At 32.3% G+C, this 21,040-nt stretch overlaps 1 protein-coding gene across 2 annotated transcripts in view; it reads right to left on the bottom strand.

Moving 5' to 3' along the window:
- KIAA0825 (KIAA0825 ortholog) overlaps nucleotides 1–21,040 on the bottom strand; it is a 160,424-nt gene that overhangs the window by 53,385 nt on the left and 85,999 nt on the right. The window contains exon 20 of one of the 2 annotated variants that reach the window (XM_087958170.1): nucleotides 10,636–10,792. The exons of the other annotated variant lie outside the window; for it this stretch is intronic. Within the exon in view, the coding sequence (XP_087814296.1) occupies nucleotides 10,648–10,792 (145 nt within the window). The 3' untranslated portion in view covers nucleotides 10,636–10,647. Of the gene's footprint in view, nucleotides 1–10,635; nucleotides 10,793–21,040 lie in introns of those variants that run through there. 2 annotated transcript variants of the gene reach the window in all.

Below are 21,040 nucleotides of genomic sequence, written 5' to 3'. Positions count from 1 at the left end.
CTTCCCTCCCCCGAAAAAAATGGGTGGAAATGTCGGTGCATCTTATAGATTGAATGTTGCTGAAGTTCTGGCTATCCGCTGGCCTCACCCTTCAGCCATTTTTGGCCTCCACATGTCCATTTTCAGCTTCCACATGCCCCATTTTCAGCCACTGCGTGCCCTGTTTCTGGCTTCTGCATGCCTCATTTTTGGCCTCCACGTGTCCCATTTTCAGCCCATTCCAGGTGTCAGGGATTGCCGACACCTCCACCTATCACCACCAATCACCGCCGCTGCCATTGCTGAATGGCAGTGGTGACAATTCATGGCGGCAGCGATCGGTGGCAATTCCTGCCACCTGGAACAGGCCAAAAACAGGACGCATGGAGGCCAAAAACGGGGCACATGGAGGCTGAAAACAGGACATGCAGAAGTCAAAAATGGGGCACACGGAGGCAGTGATAGGTGGTGGCAATAGGCGGTGGTGATCCCCACAGCCTGGAACAGCTGATCGGCGCTATTCCGTGAGGCCGATCCAACCACCAATAAGCTGCGTGCTAAATCAGGTTGTGCTGAAGCTGATCTGGCTGTTTGCTTCAAGGAGGAAATTACTGGGAGACAGAAGCAGTGATTTTTTTTCTTGTTTTCCTCCCCAAAAGCTAGGTGCGTCTTATGGTCTGTAGCATCTTACAGTACAAAAAATTACTAAAATAATTTTCTAGGATTTTCAATCTTTAAGCAAATACAGAAATAAAAGCCAAGAAGCATATCTGAGCAAAAGAACCCAAGACAGGATTTTATAAAAACTAAAATACATCCTTTAGAGAAAGAAACTGATTATCAGCTCAGAAAGCACTTGACTACGCCTGATTTATTCCTACTCAGAAAAACTAGAGGCCTTGATGAAAACAAATAACAAATACTTGTACCTTAATTTCTTATGATAATGGATTATTTGAATGAAATTAATCCATTAATGAGGGAATAAACCCTGCCAAATTTCATAAAAATTAATATAGTTTAAATTACATGTATTTATAAATTATGCTGTGAAAATGCTTATAACAGTTCAATTTTTCATATTTCAAGATACTGAATACAGGAAATTCATTATGAAGTGATAAGGTGAAATTTCATACACATGTGAGCAGGGACCTTTAAATGACTTTTTTTTTTTTTTTTTACCGTAGCAATGCTCGTTAAGTGTACTTCCACATTATTCCTAATAATGCTTTGCTAGCATAATTAGGTTGAAGTGCCCCTCAGGTATCTGTCCATTGTCAGTCTTACTACACTAACAGAAAAAGATAAACGTTCCCATTAATAAACAAGCTATGATTCCAATGCCTGTCAAGACCATTACTTGCTCTCTGCACTGGTGATGGACCCAGCAAACAGCCTTGATTTTTCTAGAGATAATAAAACAGGCTAGGAGATCATAAGAATACAAATTACATTTTTTTCCTATCATTATATCACTTCCACACACACCCCATTCCCCCTCTACAAGGATTCCTGGCAGTCTACAACACACAAATGGGGGAGGCCTCACTGCAAAAATCAAACACAAATGAGAATCCATTGTTAAGCCATACCGTATAATATTTTGGAGCTTAAAAATACCTGCTGTGACTCATTTGCAAATAACTTTATGGATAAAATTCCTCTTCCAAGTGCTGAGTGGAATGCCACAATTGATGCAAGTACAGTTGAGGGTCCAAGTTCCCATATTACTTGTGTTTAGATTTTGAGGCCCAAATTGTGGAACTCAGATGTTTAAAGTTAAGTTTCTGGTCTTATGTATCCTTGATTCCTGCCTTTATTGCTAATCTGTTCTAACCTAAAGAGAGAGACATACATATTCTGCAGTTGCTCCTCAATAAATATACACTTGACCTTAACCAATGAATTAATATACCATTTTAGATAACTGTTCAGGAGTAAAACAGCTATAGATGCTATTGTAAAAGAAAAATAATTTCCAATCTGGGTTTAGGACTGCATAAGGGATTGATTAAATATTTTGTTACTGTTTTCTCAATGCAACCTCATTGTCCATGATTTCTCAATAATTTTTTAGAATTATTCTTCTAGACCACTGGATGGATATTAACTGCTTTGAATGAGACTGCACCTCCTCTGAAAGAACAAATGAACATTGGGGAGTGATTTTAGAAGTATCACTATCTACTTCCAAGAAGTGCTTCTTCCAGCAACAGCTAGTGTGCCAGCTGAATGAGAATAAGCCAGTCATAGTTTCCCTATATTGGTTATTCCCTAAAGTCAGAATTGAGAAAATAACAATAGACACTGAATGTGTCTTTGCAAAGAAATGGCAGCTGCCCATCTAATAAGTTGCTGCAAGAAGATCACTGACAACAAGCAATGGCATGATAAAGTAGCAACAACAGGGCACTAGAATATTTGCAAGGAATACCATTTACCTGCAAGCTAGAACTGACAGGACCACAAAATAGACAAAGTAAAAAAAATGAAAAAGCTAAAGTGTTTTCGGACTTTGGAGTTCAGACAAACAAGTGCCTGCTACATAACACCTCAAACTTAACAAATGTTCATAAGAAAGATTTTAAAAAAGGTCTGGATAATGGACATTGCAAAACCTGGAGACAGCAAAATGAGAAAGAACTGAAGACAACCACAGAATACAAAGAACTGCAAATAGAAGTAGAACTGGGGCAAAAAAAAAGAAGCAAAGATAGTACCAATAGTAATAGGTGCTTGGATGCAAACCCAAAACATCTGGAGCACCATTTGAACACCGTCAGCACTGACAATTCACCATCAGTCAATTGCAAAAAGCAGTTTTATTTGGAACAGCTTACATCCTATAATAATAATTTGAATACAATTATAAACAATGCCTACCTATCCCAGGTTCTTGGGAAGTACTTGATAAGTGAATAAAAATGCCAAATCCTGTCAAAATATCTACTGTATGATGAACCATAATAAAAATAAAAAATATTGTTACAAAATTAAAATAATGTGGCATTTCCAAATACAAATTGATAAAGTTCATAAGCCACCAGATTTAACTGTGGTTGAAAAGAAGAAAGTCTGAATAATTGATATGCAACTATCAGGGGACAGTAAAATGGAATACAAAAAATTGGAGAAGACCAGAAAGAATGGATTTCTGAAAATCAAATTTGAAAGATAATGGCATAAACCAGTCATAGTGATCCCAGTGAACCTGAGTGTCATACCAAAAAATATTGGGCATCAGCACTGAGAAAATCTGTGCATTGACAAAATTTCCATCTGTCAATCACATAAAACCACACTACTTGAATTTGCACATATATTGTAACCATACCTTCCTAAATTCTAGTTCTTGGGAAGAACTTAAGGCATATGAAGGTCAACACCCGCTAAAGAACTGGCAGATATAATTTTACATTGGTGTTTATATAATAATAATAGCAGCAAGCTTTAAAACTGTAATCTTGTTATTTTCATCAAATATTTTTAAGTCAATATGACAATCTAAAAGCTTCTAGAATGACTGATCATCAAAGTAATGTAGTTCATGCTTTGAAATTCAGGCAAAAGTATTTCTAAAGATGTATATAAAAATTATTTTAACACATCAAAATAAATTTGTAATTGATATAATTTTAAAGAGTTACATGTATCACATTTGAAATTAATGTCTTTGGAAATTATATTTTGTACATTACTTCACTGAAAGTCTGTGGTTTAACAGGTTATAACTCATTTATACATTATTAGATGCTTCTCTTTCTTCCATAATACTTTCATCTAGTCTATGCTTCATGCTTGAGTCATGAAGATTAGAGCTGACTCTCAATTACACAAAGTCTTTCTCTAAAGATGACAGTCCAAATACAGTAGAGATAAAATACATCAAGGTCTGAAATAGGTCCGTTCAGCCTCAGTGCTGCTTCATCACAAAATGATATAATTCACTGATGCCTCTGCCTAGCCTAACATATGTTCTATTCACAGCCTGCGTCATACTTCATTTGTAATTATTTCTTTTTTTTTTAACCTATCTTGTAATACTTTGCTTGACTGAAGACAAATACTGAAAAGCAAAAGAAGTATTATCATATGATGACCTGTTCCAGGGTATTAAACTCCTGTCAAGGTTTGATTTTAACATGGGGTATCAATGACAGTACATCAATTCAAGTATCATGTCCTGAATTAGACTATATTAATTATCACTTGTGTGCAGTATGCATGAAAGTGCAGTTTCATTGACTAAAAAGATTTGACTGAATAAAAATCCATTTCTCATTTGGTTGCTTATGGATAAAGACATTTGCTCTGTTTGCCTTGGATTGTTCTTTATTAAATATGATATGATTATTTGAATAAATCATCTCACTAAACAACATATTGGAAACTACAAGTAAATTGAAATGAACAAAATAGATGGTAAAATAAGTTCTGAACAATATAACCCAAATAATATAAACAATACAGCTCTAATTAGGTTTTAAATAATATTTAAATATCTATATATGTAAATTCTAAGTTATTCAAATAATTATAATTACAATGTCAATATTTAATTAATATTTAAATATTGAAATTATAATTTTGTCAAATACAATTAAACTACAAATGAGATAAAATGCAATGACTTGGCTCTTGACTAATGTAAGATTGTACTTTTCAATATATCACCTTTAAATCTTATTTCTGAGAAATAGATAGAACGTGGATGTTTCCTGGAAGCAGCTCAGTTAGGGACACTTTTTAGGAAGGAATAACAAATTTAAAAGGTTAAATCCAGAATCTATACATGTAAACTCTTTAAAAAAGTATTTTGTTTTCAATTATTCTACTCATTACTGAGGTGTGTAGATTGATGGGGTCTACTGCAATTAATTAACAATGAATGCCAATAGATTAAGAGGAAGGATTTGCAATGTCATATTTAGTAACAAAAAAGGGAATCCCAAATATATCATTATTAAATATCATTAATTCTTTTGCAGGTTCTGAAATATATATTTTGCTACCTTCATTTCCAATAAAGCTATTGGTATATTATTTTATTCCTTCACTGAATGAGAAAACAGGCAGAAAATGCAAGAGGATTACAATTTGTTTCTGATGTCATCTAGAATTACATGAGAAGGCCTAGCAACTGCTCATTAAAAGCCCCAGCTGAAAGCTTCTTGCGTGTGATATTACCATGCATAGCACAAAATATTTCTGCATTAAATAATTTCTGCTCAGTAACAGGATAAATTGCAGATCATGTAATATTCACAAATAATTCAGTATCTTTCAATCAGCAGTCAATATTAATATTTTAATAATATAAGAACTTGCTATTTTCATCATCACTGAATGTAAATTATAGACATTTCTCTCAGCGTTCTCTACTGATTAGGTGATTGTAACATTCAACTCCCTATAACTGGCATTTGCCTGATATTTCACCAATGCACATATAAAATACAATCTCTTTATCTTGCAAAAATGTAGACTAAGTAACAAGGGTGACCTCCAGTGTGCAATAGGTTTATGTCACTTCACTGCATATACAATATACAATAGCAAACTAATTTTATCCCCTAAAACTATAGATAACAATTTTATATTTATATAAATGAAAAACAATATAGGAATATTTGAAATAAGATGAATTTTACTGTCTTCTACTCTTAGAACAAGGTTATTTGAGTTTATAACTTCTGATTTGCAGCAGTAGATACTTTTTTAAAGAATATAATAATTTCCTTTCCAAAGCTACTATGACTTTTAAAATGCTTGATGGATAGTAATTGATAGGGAAGACTTGTCAGTCATCTAACCTTCAAGACACAGACTTTTGATTACTGATGCTGCTCAACAAAAGAAACATTTTTACTTGTCTTTTTTTTTTACATTAGCATAAAAGACCTACCTCCTAATTCTTATTCTTATGATGGGGTGCGTAATGGGAAATAACTTCAAACTATAAAGCAATCAGTTATTTATAAGTATTGCCCTGATTTTCTTGTGACCAGTTCAGTGTGATGTAACTCTTCTGTCATTTTTCTTCACAACAAGTCTATAAGTTGGTTCTTCCAAGGTATAGTAGTGTGCACATGGTCATCCAGTGAAATTCATGATGACATTTAAACTTGGGTTTTCCAAATCATTCCTCCCACAAATAATACCTACCACTTAATACAGAGTATTATTAAATGGATAACACCACTGGTCTATCTATCTACCTGTCACTCCAATTAGTCTTAGGAGTGCAAGTTTGACTTGGAAGCTCTAATTAAGAATCAAAGCTGCAGCCTCATGTGTTTTTCAGTGAGGTTTGATTCCATCTTCATCTATTCATCCATTTATTTATTTATATTTATGTATATTCCACCTGTGTCCTAAGGATCCAGACTGTATACAATGTAAAACTCATAAAATATCATAAAACCAATAAAATAAAACACCATAAGCAGAATGAATATTTATTTCTTTATATTTTAAATCTAGGCAGTTAGACAAACTAGTAGAATGAGACTCTTGTTTTGGCTTTATATGTGTTTTTGTACTTCAGTCAGATTCAGGTTCATTTCTTAGAGACCTATTGCTTATGGATGTTATGCACAGGCCACTTATACCATGACACTGACTGACTGTTGTGATAGGAATGACATCCTTTCCCTTCTATCCTGACTGTATCTCTGTCAAAAGGATTTATTTACCCCTTACGTCTAGCTCTGTCTGGGATGCCAGAGAATTCAAATTTAACTTTGGATATTCAGCAGCTTGTATCCAGTTGTCTATTAAGAGTTAAGCACAGCACCTGTGACAAGGCATAGCATGTTTTTAGAATATTACTGTCCTTTTTTTAAAATCACTGCCACATATTGACTGTTGCTTTCTATGCTATTTATTTCAGATTGGCAATATGAGTGGGAATACCAACAGAATTTACAACCATGCAGTGTAAGTAACTATCACTATAATTATCTTTTCTTAACCTTAGTCTTAACCTTAGTCTTAACATACTAAGATCCTGATTAATCACTTAGGCAAGTTCTAGCTTAGAGATAAAAGCTGGCTCATAGGTTTGTTTTGCCTATCAATGATCAAAAGCAGCATATGAGAAGTCCAAATATCTTTATTCAATAGTTCTCTAAGTAATTTGGTCAAAGATAGTAACTTCACCATTTTTCAAAACATACTATATATACATACACACATGCAGATACATACACACACTATGTTTCCAAGTGTCAACTTGGAAAATTTTATGGGATGTTACATATGGCCAGAATTGCAAGCTTGTATGTGTTTGCTTAGTACAGGATTTGGGGCAAAATCCACAGGTTCACTAAATGATTTTCTCCCTACTTCTTTGTTGAATCAGGGGACGATTTTAATTCATTCAAAAAAAATTCTCAAAGGGATTAGTATACGTGAGTACATAAGAGCCAATATCCCAGCTATCAGTTTTCATACAGTCTAGCTGGATCCTAACATTACTTCTATCCCACATTTATTGCTCTTTCATTACAATTGTCAGGTTTTCCTGACAGCACATTATAGAGCACTTGGCTACAGGGTTTGATTCAATCAGTCCAAGATCATGCAGATATAAGTAGCAGCCTACTGATAATACATCTGGAATCAAACTATTTTGGTTTGAACATAAGGTTCATGAAACTTATCACTTCAGAGGGAACTCCTTTTTCCTTCCACCTATTACAAACTATAGAAGGTTGGCACCTTCTATTACTTACTTTTTTCTAGATAGGTGAAATGAATATATTAAAGTCAACCACACACATATATCTTAATTTTTTTGTACACCCATACCGTAGCAATTAATCAGACCTTCACTATATTTCCTTTACACTATGAGTAGCTGAAATTTAACACAATACCTGCCATTATTCTAATGCTATTTCTTTCCTCCATCTGCCATTGAGAAGAGCATTTTTATTGTGTTGAAAATACCTCACTTCAAAAAGTATTTCAGGCCTGATATCACCATTTAAAAGTAAAAGTAAAAGCAAATCTATAGTTCAGAGGAACTCTTCACCAAAACTGAAAATGCCATGTTAAAAACAAAAGAATCTAATTTTCCACCAGACATAAATAATGAAAAAAAAAAACAAGAGTTGCATGCAAATTTAGTAACATAAAATTTGAGGTGATAAACCGAATGGAAGCTGGCTTCTTGCTTAGTATTCCTTAGTTATCACCATAATTGCTGCATGTCTGTCATCACTAGGAAAAGAAAAAAGTGTCTTTCTCAGCTGCTCCCCTGCTTGTTTTGTTCGCTGTATTCTTGTAAAGTGGGAGAAAATAAGTGTCATTTAATGAATAGTGCTATTCTTTGTCTGACAGCTTCATATCTGTTAGGTGTAGGAGGCCTAGTACTTTCCTTTCTGATAATGTTTTTGACAGTGCGCTAAATTCCTCCCCCCAAAGGCCAATGTAGATATTCTGCAAAAAGAAGCTCTGTCTATCATGAATGGCTGCCCTCTTTTAACCCCCTTCAGCTTCTGTTCTTACATTAATTGAGCTGATCAGATTGAGTATATGAATTTGTCTTTGATGTATTCGTATGTTTAGTTGATGCTGCTTGCTCTCTCATTGGCCATGGACTGAGCTCTCACACAAATAGAACTGTTGTCATAGTAACAAGGAAGAGCTAGGGATCTCTTGAAAAATATTTTTGTTTCAAAATTCAATCTGAAAAATTCTCACTGGATATGGTTCTTGGTTCTAAACATGTCATATCTAATGATGAATGCAATTAGAAATCCCACCAGTGTTTTAAATAATAAATTAAGCTAACTTCCTAAGCCTGGCATGATAACATACAAATACTAAAAGGAATAGTCTCTTTGTTATCCATAACAAAGGACTTATTACTTTTGTCTTTAGGATCTGAAAAATAACAGATCAGAAAACCAGAACCCTTGGAAATAAACTTTTTCCAAGGTTTTTCAAACCATTCTTATATTCATTAATTTCATATTTCAGCAAATGAAGAAATCATTTTACAAATGTTGAAAGGCATAACAGTTGGCAATCCTCTGAGGGTAAAAAAGCCCAAAGCCATTTTTTAATTGCTGAGCATGGAAAACGATAGGTGTTGAACATATGTTTTGTAGGCCTCTACAATCTTTGAAGTACAGGATTTTAATTCCTAAATTCATTTTGAATGTAAAAAGAACCTGAAAAACAAAATAGCTTAGCTGATAGGAGTGATAGCTATGATTTGTATCTTAGTATTCCACACTACCATTATTGTCCCTGGAAATGAGATTCTTGATTTTTAAAATATTATATACTAATATATGGCAGGAAAGAAAGTAGAGTTGCTTCTGTAGCATATAATTATGCTACAATGAGACCTATTACAAATAGATAGCGTCTTTTATGCTACCTTCAATTAGATTTGTTCAGTCTTCTGTGGTCATTTCTGTTGAATTCAATGTTGCAAACAATGTTAAAATTCAAAACTTCCATAATTTAATGTCAGTCACAAAAAAGCAGATATCATAGTACAAATAGTATTACACAATGTCTTCCATATTTATCAGTTTTTGAAAAATATGGTATTACAGACATATGTCAAGTAATATAACAAATCACCCTTTTTTATAATATAATGTGAACATACCACAAGATGAGCAAAGTGTTACAGCATAGCTCCTTCCCATGTTGCTGGGACTATGTGGTTTTGCAAATCAATTTCAATGAGGTAATGTTAGTTTAAGAAATAAATATAATTTGAGCTCTTCCCAGTATTTGAAGCATCACTGCAAAATAAATATAATGACAAATCCTCCCATGTTTCTGAAGTAGTTTTGGTATTGGACATCCGCTTGGTAGTAATGTAAATTCTAGAAAATCCCATTTTATGGGAGGACAATTCTAAGACCTAGAGGACAAGAACCAATTTATATACTATAGATGATACTAAACTGTAAAAAGCCTCCTCTATAGGCCATATCTTTAAAATATTATGAGCTAACATTAACATAACCATGATTATAAGTATATGTTACATTTATTATGCTCATGAATTTAAAATGAACTGGAACATCTTCATTTGTAAAAGAAAACTTATGACTTAGCAAAATATCACTGTCCAGATTGAACCATCATACCAAACCATAGCCCAGTATAACCATGGTTATTGAATAAACCACAATTATTGGGCTCATATTTCACTTCTAGTAACAGTCAGGGAAAGTCAGGGGTGGGATTCAAGATTCTTAACAACTGGTTCTGTGGGCGTGCCTTAATTTGTGGGTGTGGCTTGGTGGTCACGTGACTGACTGGATGTGGCTTGCTGACGGGTGTGGCTTGGTGATCACGTGACTGGCTGGGCATGGCTTGTATGTAAATATTGTAAATATTCATGTAAATATTGAATTGTTTATTAAAAAAGGGCAACTTTTACCCAAAATCAGGCAAAGCAGGCAGGCAGATTGAGTTGCTCACAGAATCACAGATTCACTCAGCGATCTACCATTCTGCAATCTATTGCCTGAGTCTGAAAAATAGAAGTTTCAGTCCTAAGAAAGGTTCAGCTCTGCTTTTAGACTAGCTAGAAAGCAAGAAATCCAACAATTTCCAGCTTTCTAGCTAATCTAAATCTGGGCACAGCAGAACAGCTGATGGTCAGGGGAAAAAAATGAAAAATAAAACTTACCAAAGGCAGGTAAGTTGAATGGTGCGCATGCCACGTAAGGAGTGAGTGGGCGGGGTGGGGCCAGCCAGTGGAGCGAGTTGCCGGTTCTCTGAACTGTGCAGAATCATAACAGAACCAGACTGACCAGGTAGAATCCTATCCCTGGGGAAAGTGATGTAAAACCAATAATCCCACATAAAGAAGTATTTCCACACTGCCAAAAGAATGCCTAAGGTTTGGGCTGACTTGAAAACTTATAATGGAAAAGCATAAGATTTGTCTGTGAAAAAATTGAAAAAAACACCGCAAAGAATCCTCTGGACTATTTGTGGGAAATTTAACAGTTGACAGTACAACCAACTGAATCTCAGATGTAACAAATTTGCAAAGTTTTATTTAGGATCTATAATATGTACTGAGTAAAATATATTTTCCTAATTAAAAATGTGAAATTAAGGTGCATATAATTTACATTTTGTAAGCCACCCAAAGTTGCAGAAGTGAGCAGTCATAACACGTTTAAATAAATAAATAAATTTTGGATATCCACTATTATTGTAAGAAATCATATTTTAATGCATTAAAAACACTATTGTGGTTTTATCCAGGGCAATATAGAATAAAATAGAGAATCATGTCTATTTGCTTATCATTTAGAAGAAAAAACATGCTGCTATTTAAAATAAAACTATTCCCTTTAAGTTAAAGTATTAATACTCTTCAAGTAACTGTTGACTCTTTAAAGAAAAGAAAAAACACCTCAGCCCTTGGCACATCCATGTCTCCAATAATGATCTTTTATACAGATTCCCACAACATGGAACCTAACAGAAGCTCTTTTTTCTGGCTTTTAGGGTTTCACATAATTGCTGGTGTAGTCTCTACCAACAATTCATCATGGGGCCTTACAGTTTTTCAGTTTTCAAAGGACAACAATATCTCCAATATTCCTAATATCAGTGAAAATATTTTTAATCAGCTTTTCCACAAATTGCTAAGCGCTTTGAATAGTGGTGGGCAACTGTTTCAATCAAGTTGCTATTTTTAAAATAACGTTTGGCTCATTTGTAAGTAGATGTAGGTTAAGAATGGAAATAGATCCTTGTTTTGCTAGAAACAGAAGAAAATGTTGCTAATTGTGTAAATGTGTAAATATTATTTCAATTTTAACATTTGCTTTCTTATTGATGTGTATTAGAGTGGAAGCTTGTTAACCAATATTCACAAGGTTTAAAAACAGAGTCCAGAGCTAGTAATTTTTCTGAAACCAATAAATTAATATAATGATCTTGCTAAATATTTTGTTTTTCATCCTAAAAAATAGTTTATTCCACTATTTTAAAGTGGCGGCACAGATTAGAACGAATGTTACATTTCAGAGGCTATGTAAATAATATATGTAGCAGGTTATTGAAAGATTGCAACAACCACTTCAAAGTGTTTTTTTAAATGAGTATTGCTTTTAGTACATATATATTATTTTAAAATAAATGTTTTTGCAAAATAAAATTATAGTTTGAGGAAAGTTGTTCAGTCATAAAAAAATGAAATAATACTGCAGATAAAAGGTCATCCAGTTTTTTTCAACTGCTTTTTTCATATTAGTATTGAATATGAAAGATTAAATTAAGTATTATATAAGTCGACTTCTACCTACATTAATAGAGTTTCCATTCTCTTTTTTTATGCAGATGATTGCACTAACCCAAAGTGTTCCAGGAATCTCCCAATCTTCTACAGATTGGAAACCATATAAAAAAACTATACACAGAATGGGATTTCAGTCAGTAAGATCTATCTATGATGTTGTTATACAACTTTTATGAATACAATGAACAAACTTCATTATCCATATGAACAATGACAGTAAATATTATGAACCATAATAGTTCTGGACAACCCATGGCCTGTTGGATTATCTTTCGGATATATTTGTGAACACAGATTGCTTGAGCATGAAACATTTACCCAAGGAACTTATAACCTTTCCTATAAGATTTGTCACTGATTTTCTTCCTGTAAGCTTCCCAGGAAGGAAGTTGCAAATCCATACTTGCCTTTGTGCTATCAGCTGTGGTAATTTAATCTCCACTGACTTTGTCCCTGCAAGCTTCCCTATTGATTTGTGTCAGGGAATGTTGTAAATGAGGATCATGTGATTGCAGCAGTATGGTCACAGTGCTCAGCAGCAGCATTACTGTAGCATGGAAATGTCAAGAACTTACAAACTTTATTCGCATGGGAGTAATATGTCCCAATATTCTGTAAGTTACTCAATTTGAGACACAAGAGTTTTAGTAGGATATAGATACAAAGAGTAATTATATATACTTATTTAATAATAATGAATACAAATTTATTATATGCAACTTTGCACATAAAGTTATATCCCCTTTGGAAAGAGATTAGCAACCACATACATCGAATTAATAAGTAAGTCAATAAATAATACCCCTTAATAAGAACGAATAACTAAACCTTGTCCTCCTACAAATATTTCTTGATTCCAAAAAAGGCCTATCAACAATGGCTGACATTAAGTTGGCAACAGGATGCAACTGCAGTTTTGGAATTAGTCATATTTCTGACCGTATTTTGGAACTCTACTGCCTTCATTCATTATGTTCACATAAAATTGTTCACAAAGTAGTTTGAATTGCATGAATAAACAATTGTATAAAGTTTTAATATATTACGCAGGAAATGTTACATAAACAATAAAAAAAATCAAATATTTATTGTTGTGAACCATTCCAAGCACATATACCCTTCTTAGGTAACTATTACTTCTGGTATGTTTTGTGTACAATTGTAGAATAAAATTACTGAAGCTATTATTCTCTTAATATTTAAATAATATATTAAAATTTAATATTCAGCACCTGGAAAATCTGTTTGCCAGCAGATGAGATAGCTGGGCCTGGAGCTTTTATACATATGGGACTCAAAAAAACTACCTATCACAAATAATTACTAAGTTTACTTGCTGCACAGGCCATAGTTGCTTCTGTTCATTCTTAGACATTATGTCTACACTAAAAATTCACTGTGTTTCATATATTATTTCTAACATATTTTACCAAATTAATATTCATAATAGTAATTTAATAAAACCATAGGGGTTCTACTATTTTTTCTGAAAAACTGCAAAAGCATGTATGTCCATAAATATATGATCATTTTTAAACAAACATGCACATTAGCTATGGCTCATTTCAATATATATTAATATATTAAATAGCAATTAAGTTTTATTTTAATGCAATATTTCTAGGAAAATTGTATAACTGAATAGCATTTATATTTGGGCATATTGGAAATTATCCATGTTTGTATATTTAATCATATTATTATTGATGGCAACATAAATTCACTGAAAACAGAAAGAGCAGCAGATAATTGAAAAATACTGAATATATTTAAAATATATTTTATAATACATAATTTTTGCATGTTGTATAAAGCTCTTCAGCTTTGAAGAGGGAAAAAAGAAGGGAAAAGTATGAAACATTTCTATCTCATTACACCCAAATAATTCAAACAGAAGTCATTTAGTACTATCCTGCTAATAAGGCATTCAATTTACTAAACAATGGAGATTGAAAGTATATAAAAAAGTTACAAATGACTGTCCAAGGAATGACACTGGAAAATATTAAGCAGCAGCTCTACCTCCAGATAAGCTTCACAATTAAATAGTTTTAATGAAGAGAGTTTTCAAAGACAAAAATTGGGAGGTATTGGTTAGATTGCCTCCAACTTTGTGTTTTGACATCTTCGTCTTTCGTGGCATTATATTGTCTCTGTGCATCTTACAAAGAAACCCTTTTACTAGGCCCACACATGAACAAGAGACAGCAGTGCTTATAAAAGAGATTGTCAAGGGTGTGAGCCAAAATGGGTCTCATTTGGATTTCAAGTGAATAAAACTCCTAATGCATTTCATTATAATGCATGTGAACCTCTGAAAAGAAGGATGGACTGGGATTTTCATCCCTATTAATTTATTGAAATGGATTCATTTTTTCCCCTAGCATATCATGAGAGATCATGAATTTCAGAATGTGTAAGGAGAGAGAGAGAGAGAGAGAGAGAGAGAGAGAGAGAGAGGGAGAGAGAGAGAGTCAGTCAGAGTCTAAATATAGAACAAATACAGAACCCAAATCCAAATATGGTCCAGTGTTTTTGTAACATAAATGAATGCTCTTTTAAAAGAAACACACGGAAGGATTTAAAAAGTAGAATCATACACGGTTTTCAGAAAGTATTCATTTTTCGAATGTTCTAACATTGTATTACCCAATCTTATGCATGTCCGTTTTCCTTTTATATGTATTCAGCCAGATGTAGTGATAACTAATCAAATCTATATGGAAGAGCTATAAATAAACAATACTTTTTAAATAAATGTACTCATAAATATAAAAATAATTTGGGGGTCCAAATCTTCTTCACCGTGATCCAATTGCAAACAGAAGTTGGATGCAACAAAAATACTAAGTGGAAGAAATGGGAATAATTTTGGTCAGTTCTTTCTTCTTCCTCCAACCCCTCCCTAATTGCAGACACTTCTATCTGATGTAGAGGCCCAACTGACCTCAGAGGGCAGATTTTGGAGGACAAAGTAGTTACACAGATAATTGGTTGAAATTACTGCAACTTTCCCACATTCATCTGAGAATTCAGGTTCATGTAACTCTGGGCCTAATCCAGAAATTTTCATTTATTAACAAAATATATTTTGTATATTATTTATTTAGCAATAACCTACTACTGTAAACAAATTATAAAAAAATAACAAAAACATTAACTTATAGTCTAGAAATTCTGTGTATCTCTTTATTACATTTAGCCTTACTTGCATGCATGTTCTCTATACTTTTTGAATTTCTATCATAAATTATGTATATAAACCAATATTCTAATATATCCTTTTATATATATTAGATTTGAATGTGATGTGGTAAATGCAAGATGCTTAGTAAATACTAATATATACCTATATATATTAATTCGTTAGAAGCCCAGTAGGAAGTGCCACAGATATTTATATTCTATGGCCTGTTTTTTAAACATTCCTATTACATAAGGTATGATAAACAACTCTTGCCAAAATTATAACAGATACTATACTTTGAACTTTGCCCAGGGAATCAACAAATGAATAGAAGATGCCCTCCTAGCTGAAAAGATATTGTGCATTCTTTACTTTTTTGCTTGTCAACTAATCATAAATACACATGTGTGTTTATGTGTGTGTGTGTGTATTTATTTAAAGGTATCTAAATTCTGTGCCTGTAGCAGAAAAACATGCCTGATTCTTGATTGGTAAAAATAAACTTCTCTAATTTTCTTTTTATTATTATTATTATTCTTAGATTTTGGATTATTTAATACTAATGAATTTTGGGTATTTAGGTGCAAGACATAATCATCATCAAAATAAAGAGGTTTGATATGAATTGTTATTGGCATAAAATTAGAATAAAATATTTCAAGATTTACTGAAACATCATTAGATTTAACCTTTAAAAATCTTGAGAATTACTATGGCAATAAGCAATATTTTAATGTGCATCTAAATATTTTAATATTATTTTAAAATAAGTGTATATGTATTTCATTGTCTATTATGTTATTATTATAATGGTTTATCTGCTGTGTAATTATAAAGAATGTAAATGTACCATAATCAATTATTATAATGACTTAATTGAAAATGGCTTTATACCATTTCCCTAAGTATAGTAAACAAAATTCAAGAATGAAATAATAAAATATTAAGATCTTTGGTGAAAAAAATACTGCTTTCCTTGACTGCAAAAGATTGCAAATTTCAGATCAGGCATGTCTGTAGAAATCATTTTAAAAAATATTTTTAAAAAAGGGAAATGACAATGGCAGATAAATTTTAAAAAGTTATTGTTAACATTTCTAAACTTGCCAGTATCTACCTATTATATATACCTATATAGTTATCTACTGCACAGATACATAGATGTAATGTGGGGAAGTACAATCATGATTTGCACTCATCCATGCAAATCCCCTGAGAACACTCGCAATACAATTTTATTCTATTGAATTAATACCTAGGCTAATTTGATGAATTGATGGAAAATAGAGGATAATTGGTTATGTAATCTTAAATATAACTGGACAGAAACTCTTTGTGCATATAAAATTGATATAAATAACAAGAATCAAATAATTTTGATTAACAAAATTGAAAAGCAAAATTATCCATTGATCTGTGGATAAAATTATCCAATTATCCAAAATTATCCCAGTTCTGCAAAATCTGTTTATGTGGAATATGTTTTTTGTCATTTTTTTATTTGACATTCCTTTATTTTCTACTAAACTCATCCCCAAATACAACTTAATGAAATTAGATTTTGCAATTTAAAGTGTATGATATTCTGAACAGAAAAACATAGCATGTGATCAATAAACTAAATGATGTACTTATGTTAGTTAATCTTTTAAAAGATAATACTTTAGTTCAATTTTTTTTGATAGGCCTCTCATTTATTCTGAAGACATGTTGAAAAACACCCTGTTTTCTTTCAATTTCTTCTCCCTTTCTCATTTTGTTACTTAAAAAAGGATCAAATTCTTGTTTTCACATTTTAGAAATTGAAAAGCCAACTAGTACTCAGATAAATACATTTTGGTTGAAATACATTCTCATTGTTCTAGATTTTCTTTTTAAAAAGTTACATATTTTAGTCATACCTCAACCTATAAAGGATTTTTTTCTCTCTTGGATAGAGATAGGAGAAATTGGGTCAAAATAGTAAATAGTAAATCTTTTCCAACTAAAAAGATTATATTAATTAAAATAGTTGTATCAGTCATTTAATGCTAGTAACATCTAGGTTAGACTCTGGGTTATCTTCTCATGCTGACGTATTTGTGGATGTGTAAATCAAATCTTTGAAGGACAATCTACTGACCTGTTATGGCCCTTTAAACACTAAATTAGTAGTGCCATATTTTGGATTAAAAACATTTAATGAATGAAGCCTTTGCGACATCTGGCGGTGCAAAGTATATGCAAAAAATTACTTTTGTTTTTACAAATCAATCGGTACTTGAAATTTGCTCTCCAAAAGGCTTTGATACCCCCTAGCGGGAGGACAAAAGCAATCTAGTTTGTAAAAAACATGGACTATCATGAATCCTTATGGTGCAAAGGTCAGATCTTGAGATGTAGTGACATTGCGACAATGAGACACTTGCCGGACAGAAAGCCTGCACATTTAAATATAAAAAAGATCTTCATGAAATGTTCCCACACATTTAAAAGTATAAAAAATAAATCAAAACAACCAGTCCAAATGCTAAAGAATGAAAATAAAATGTGTGTATGAACGTTTGTGTTCAAATTATTGTCTTAATTTCTTACAGCACCATTTTGTTATTAACAATTTTTGAATAACACATAAACAGACATGAAATCTTAAGATTTTCATATATCTTTTATATATCACATTTTACTTTCTTTAAATGTAGTAGTATAATTGCTTAATTTGAACTGCTTCTTTGGACCAAATGCCAACATAATATAAATAAATACGGCTAACTTGAACAACTGATCTTTTTTTATAGTCATTTTACAGAACTATAGAAAAAAACATTTTCCCAATGGAACTTAAGAATACATGATGTTTACAGTGAAAAATAATGATAATGTTAAATGCACTAGCAGCTAAGAATCTTCTGAAAAATAGAAGGACATTTTTAAAACTACGATGTGAGTTTCAAGAACATGTCTGCTCAGCCAAAAAGGCAAACTTGAAAAGTAAAATATTTGAGATAAAGTTTCAGTGACATTAAATATAATTATGTTTGTATAAATTCATACTATTACCAATTTTCATATATTTTGCCTGATAGAATACATTTATTTTAACACATAGAAAAGAAGCTCTATGAGTATATTAAATATTATGACTAATCTAAGAATTTTGGGTTTAATTAAGTATCTTCTTAAATATTAAGCATAGAGAATTTAATTTGTCTGATTACAGTAACTTATACAAAAGAAATCTAAAAAGAGGATATTATTTCACTGTCACACATATTAACAAAAAATTAAACCTTAAAAGAATGCTTGCATTCAGCAAAAGGGATACCAAGTTATAACAGAACATACTGTAAAATTATTAAAATTCTATTTTCAAATACATTAAATTTTATTGTGGATAATGGATTGACTCTAATGGCACCCAGTATATAGGCTGTGTTTTTTTTAATAGAAAACAAAAACTCATCGAACTATGTTTCCAGTATTTCATATCAAGAAATCAATAAGTCATTAGACAGGACAGAACTAGGATTGAACACTTTTGTTACCTGCTCATGGAAACTCAGTGATAATGAACAGAACTACAGAATTTTTCAATGAGTTAAATATTCATGCCAGTTTTTTCCAGCCCTTACAGAGTAGTACAAAGAACAGGTGTCTGTTAGATTATGTCATACACAAAATAAGAGTGAAAATACTAAATTAAAATTCAACAATTATGATCCGGAAGAGCATCTTCTGTATGTATTATTTAGAAATATCTGGCATACATCTCAGATGGGTTACTAACTGGCATACATCTCATTTAAGGTTAGGGTTACTAAAACCAACTTTATAGTAACTTTATAGTAACTCTGTTATTTAACAAGTTACACATGGCTGAAAATAGTAGCTTTTATTTTAATAGGAATCTGATTACAGTAGAAACTTGCTACATTAGTAAGGAAATTTATTCTAGAAATAAATAAAAAAGATAAAGGAAAAGGAAAAAATGAAAAGAAAGACATACAGACAAAAATTTAAGGGAAACAATAATAAAAACATTATAATTTAGATCTTCAATAAAACATTCATTTAAATTATCATTACTATGGAATAGTAAACAATATAATTTAATAACTATATCAAGCAATACATAAACAGATATGTACATTGATACACAGAGTTTACCATCGGTAATATATTAAGACACTAACATAAATTATATAATGGTATAAAAACAAAATTATACTAATGACAAATAGCAATCAATCAATAAATAAATAGTGAGATAGTTTACAGATATGTATATGTCTTTTGGTGTGTGGTACCTTAACCACTGCCAGTTTGTCACAATGGTTAAGGTACTAGGCTAGAAAATGGTGTTACATACAAATTATTCCTGTTAATAATAAAAGATTCTAGGCAATTTACGTTATTTAAAAGATCACATAATTTAAAGAAACTTGACTTACTGAACAAAACTACATAAACAACATCCAGAGAAAAAAACTGATAGGGGCCCTCAATACATCCTAACCCTAACCCTGGAACAGAGTCAGGCCTTAACAGTCTCTATGTCATGCAGAATGTAACATTGCTTCTTTTCAGATATCATGCTAAATTTATGTAATTACATTATATGATAAGCCTTGAGATCCTGTACAAGTTTTTTCTCTTCTCTGTTCTGATGCAAACAGAAAGCAGAGTTACATGTTCTAACTTTTACTTTGAACTAGGGTGCCCACATATATTTGAATTCAGAGATTTCATTTTTTTTAGAAAGTTCATATAAGCCATAATCAAATGAGTTGGGAAGGGAGAATATATGAACTTTGAGTCTTCTTCATTTAATCTTAAACTACTGCATAGTTTAGCATTTGATCTCAATCAGCTAGTTGTGGTTCTTGTTAGATACTGCAACTTTCAACTTAAATAGCTGAGTAGTAGAGAGTAGCAAAGGCAAAACATAACTTGTCACATAATCCCACTTAGACTCTCTCACACCCTCCATTAAAAAAATGAATTTTTGACATTTATTTTGATGCAATATTATTTATTATTTATCTTAATTGAGCTTTTTTGGTCAGGTCAATTATTTCCTTTACCTATTTAGTGTGCTTTATACAAAGGATGTAGGGGATGCGGTGGCTCAGTGGTTAAGACGCTGAGCTTGTCAATTGTTGTCGGTCGGCAGTTCGGTTGTTCGAATCCCTAGCACCACGTAACAGAGTGAATTCCCGTTACTTGTCCCAGCTTCTGCCAACCTAGAAGTTCCAAAGTATGTAAAAATGCAAGTAGAAAAATAGGGACCACTTTGGTGGGAAGGTAACGGCGTTCTGTGCGCCTTTGGCGTATAGACATGACCACGGAGACCTCTTTGGACAGCGCTGGCTCTTTGGCTTGTAATGGAGATGAGCACCGCCCCCTAGAGCTGGAAACGACTAGCACATATGTGCAAGGGGAACCTTAAACCTTTATACAAAAGATGTAATCCCTTTTTGAACAATAAATTACATATGCACAGATAAAAATATCTTGGATCTATTTTTCAAGGTTCTTGCTTCTGAAGATTGCATTGCAAATTGTGCAACAGAATGGTCTCGATATTGAGATAA

This window comes from Notechis scutatus, chromosome 2, assembly GCF_049901735.1.
Source record: "Notechis scutatus isolate UNSWTSFEM ecotype Mainland chromosome 2, rNotScu1.2, whole genome shotgun sequence".
Taxonomy (NCBI): Eukaryota; Metazoa; Chordata; class Lepidosauria; order Squamata; family Elapidae; genus Notechis; species Notechis scutatus.
This window is presented reverse-complemented; position numbering and strand designations above follow the sequence as displayed.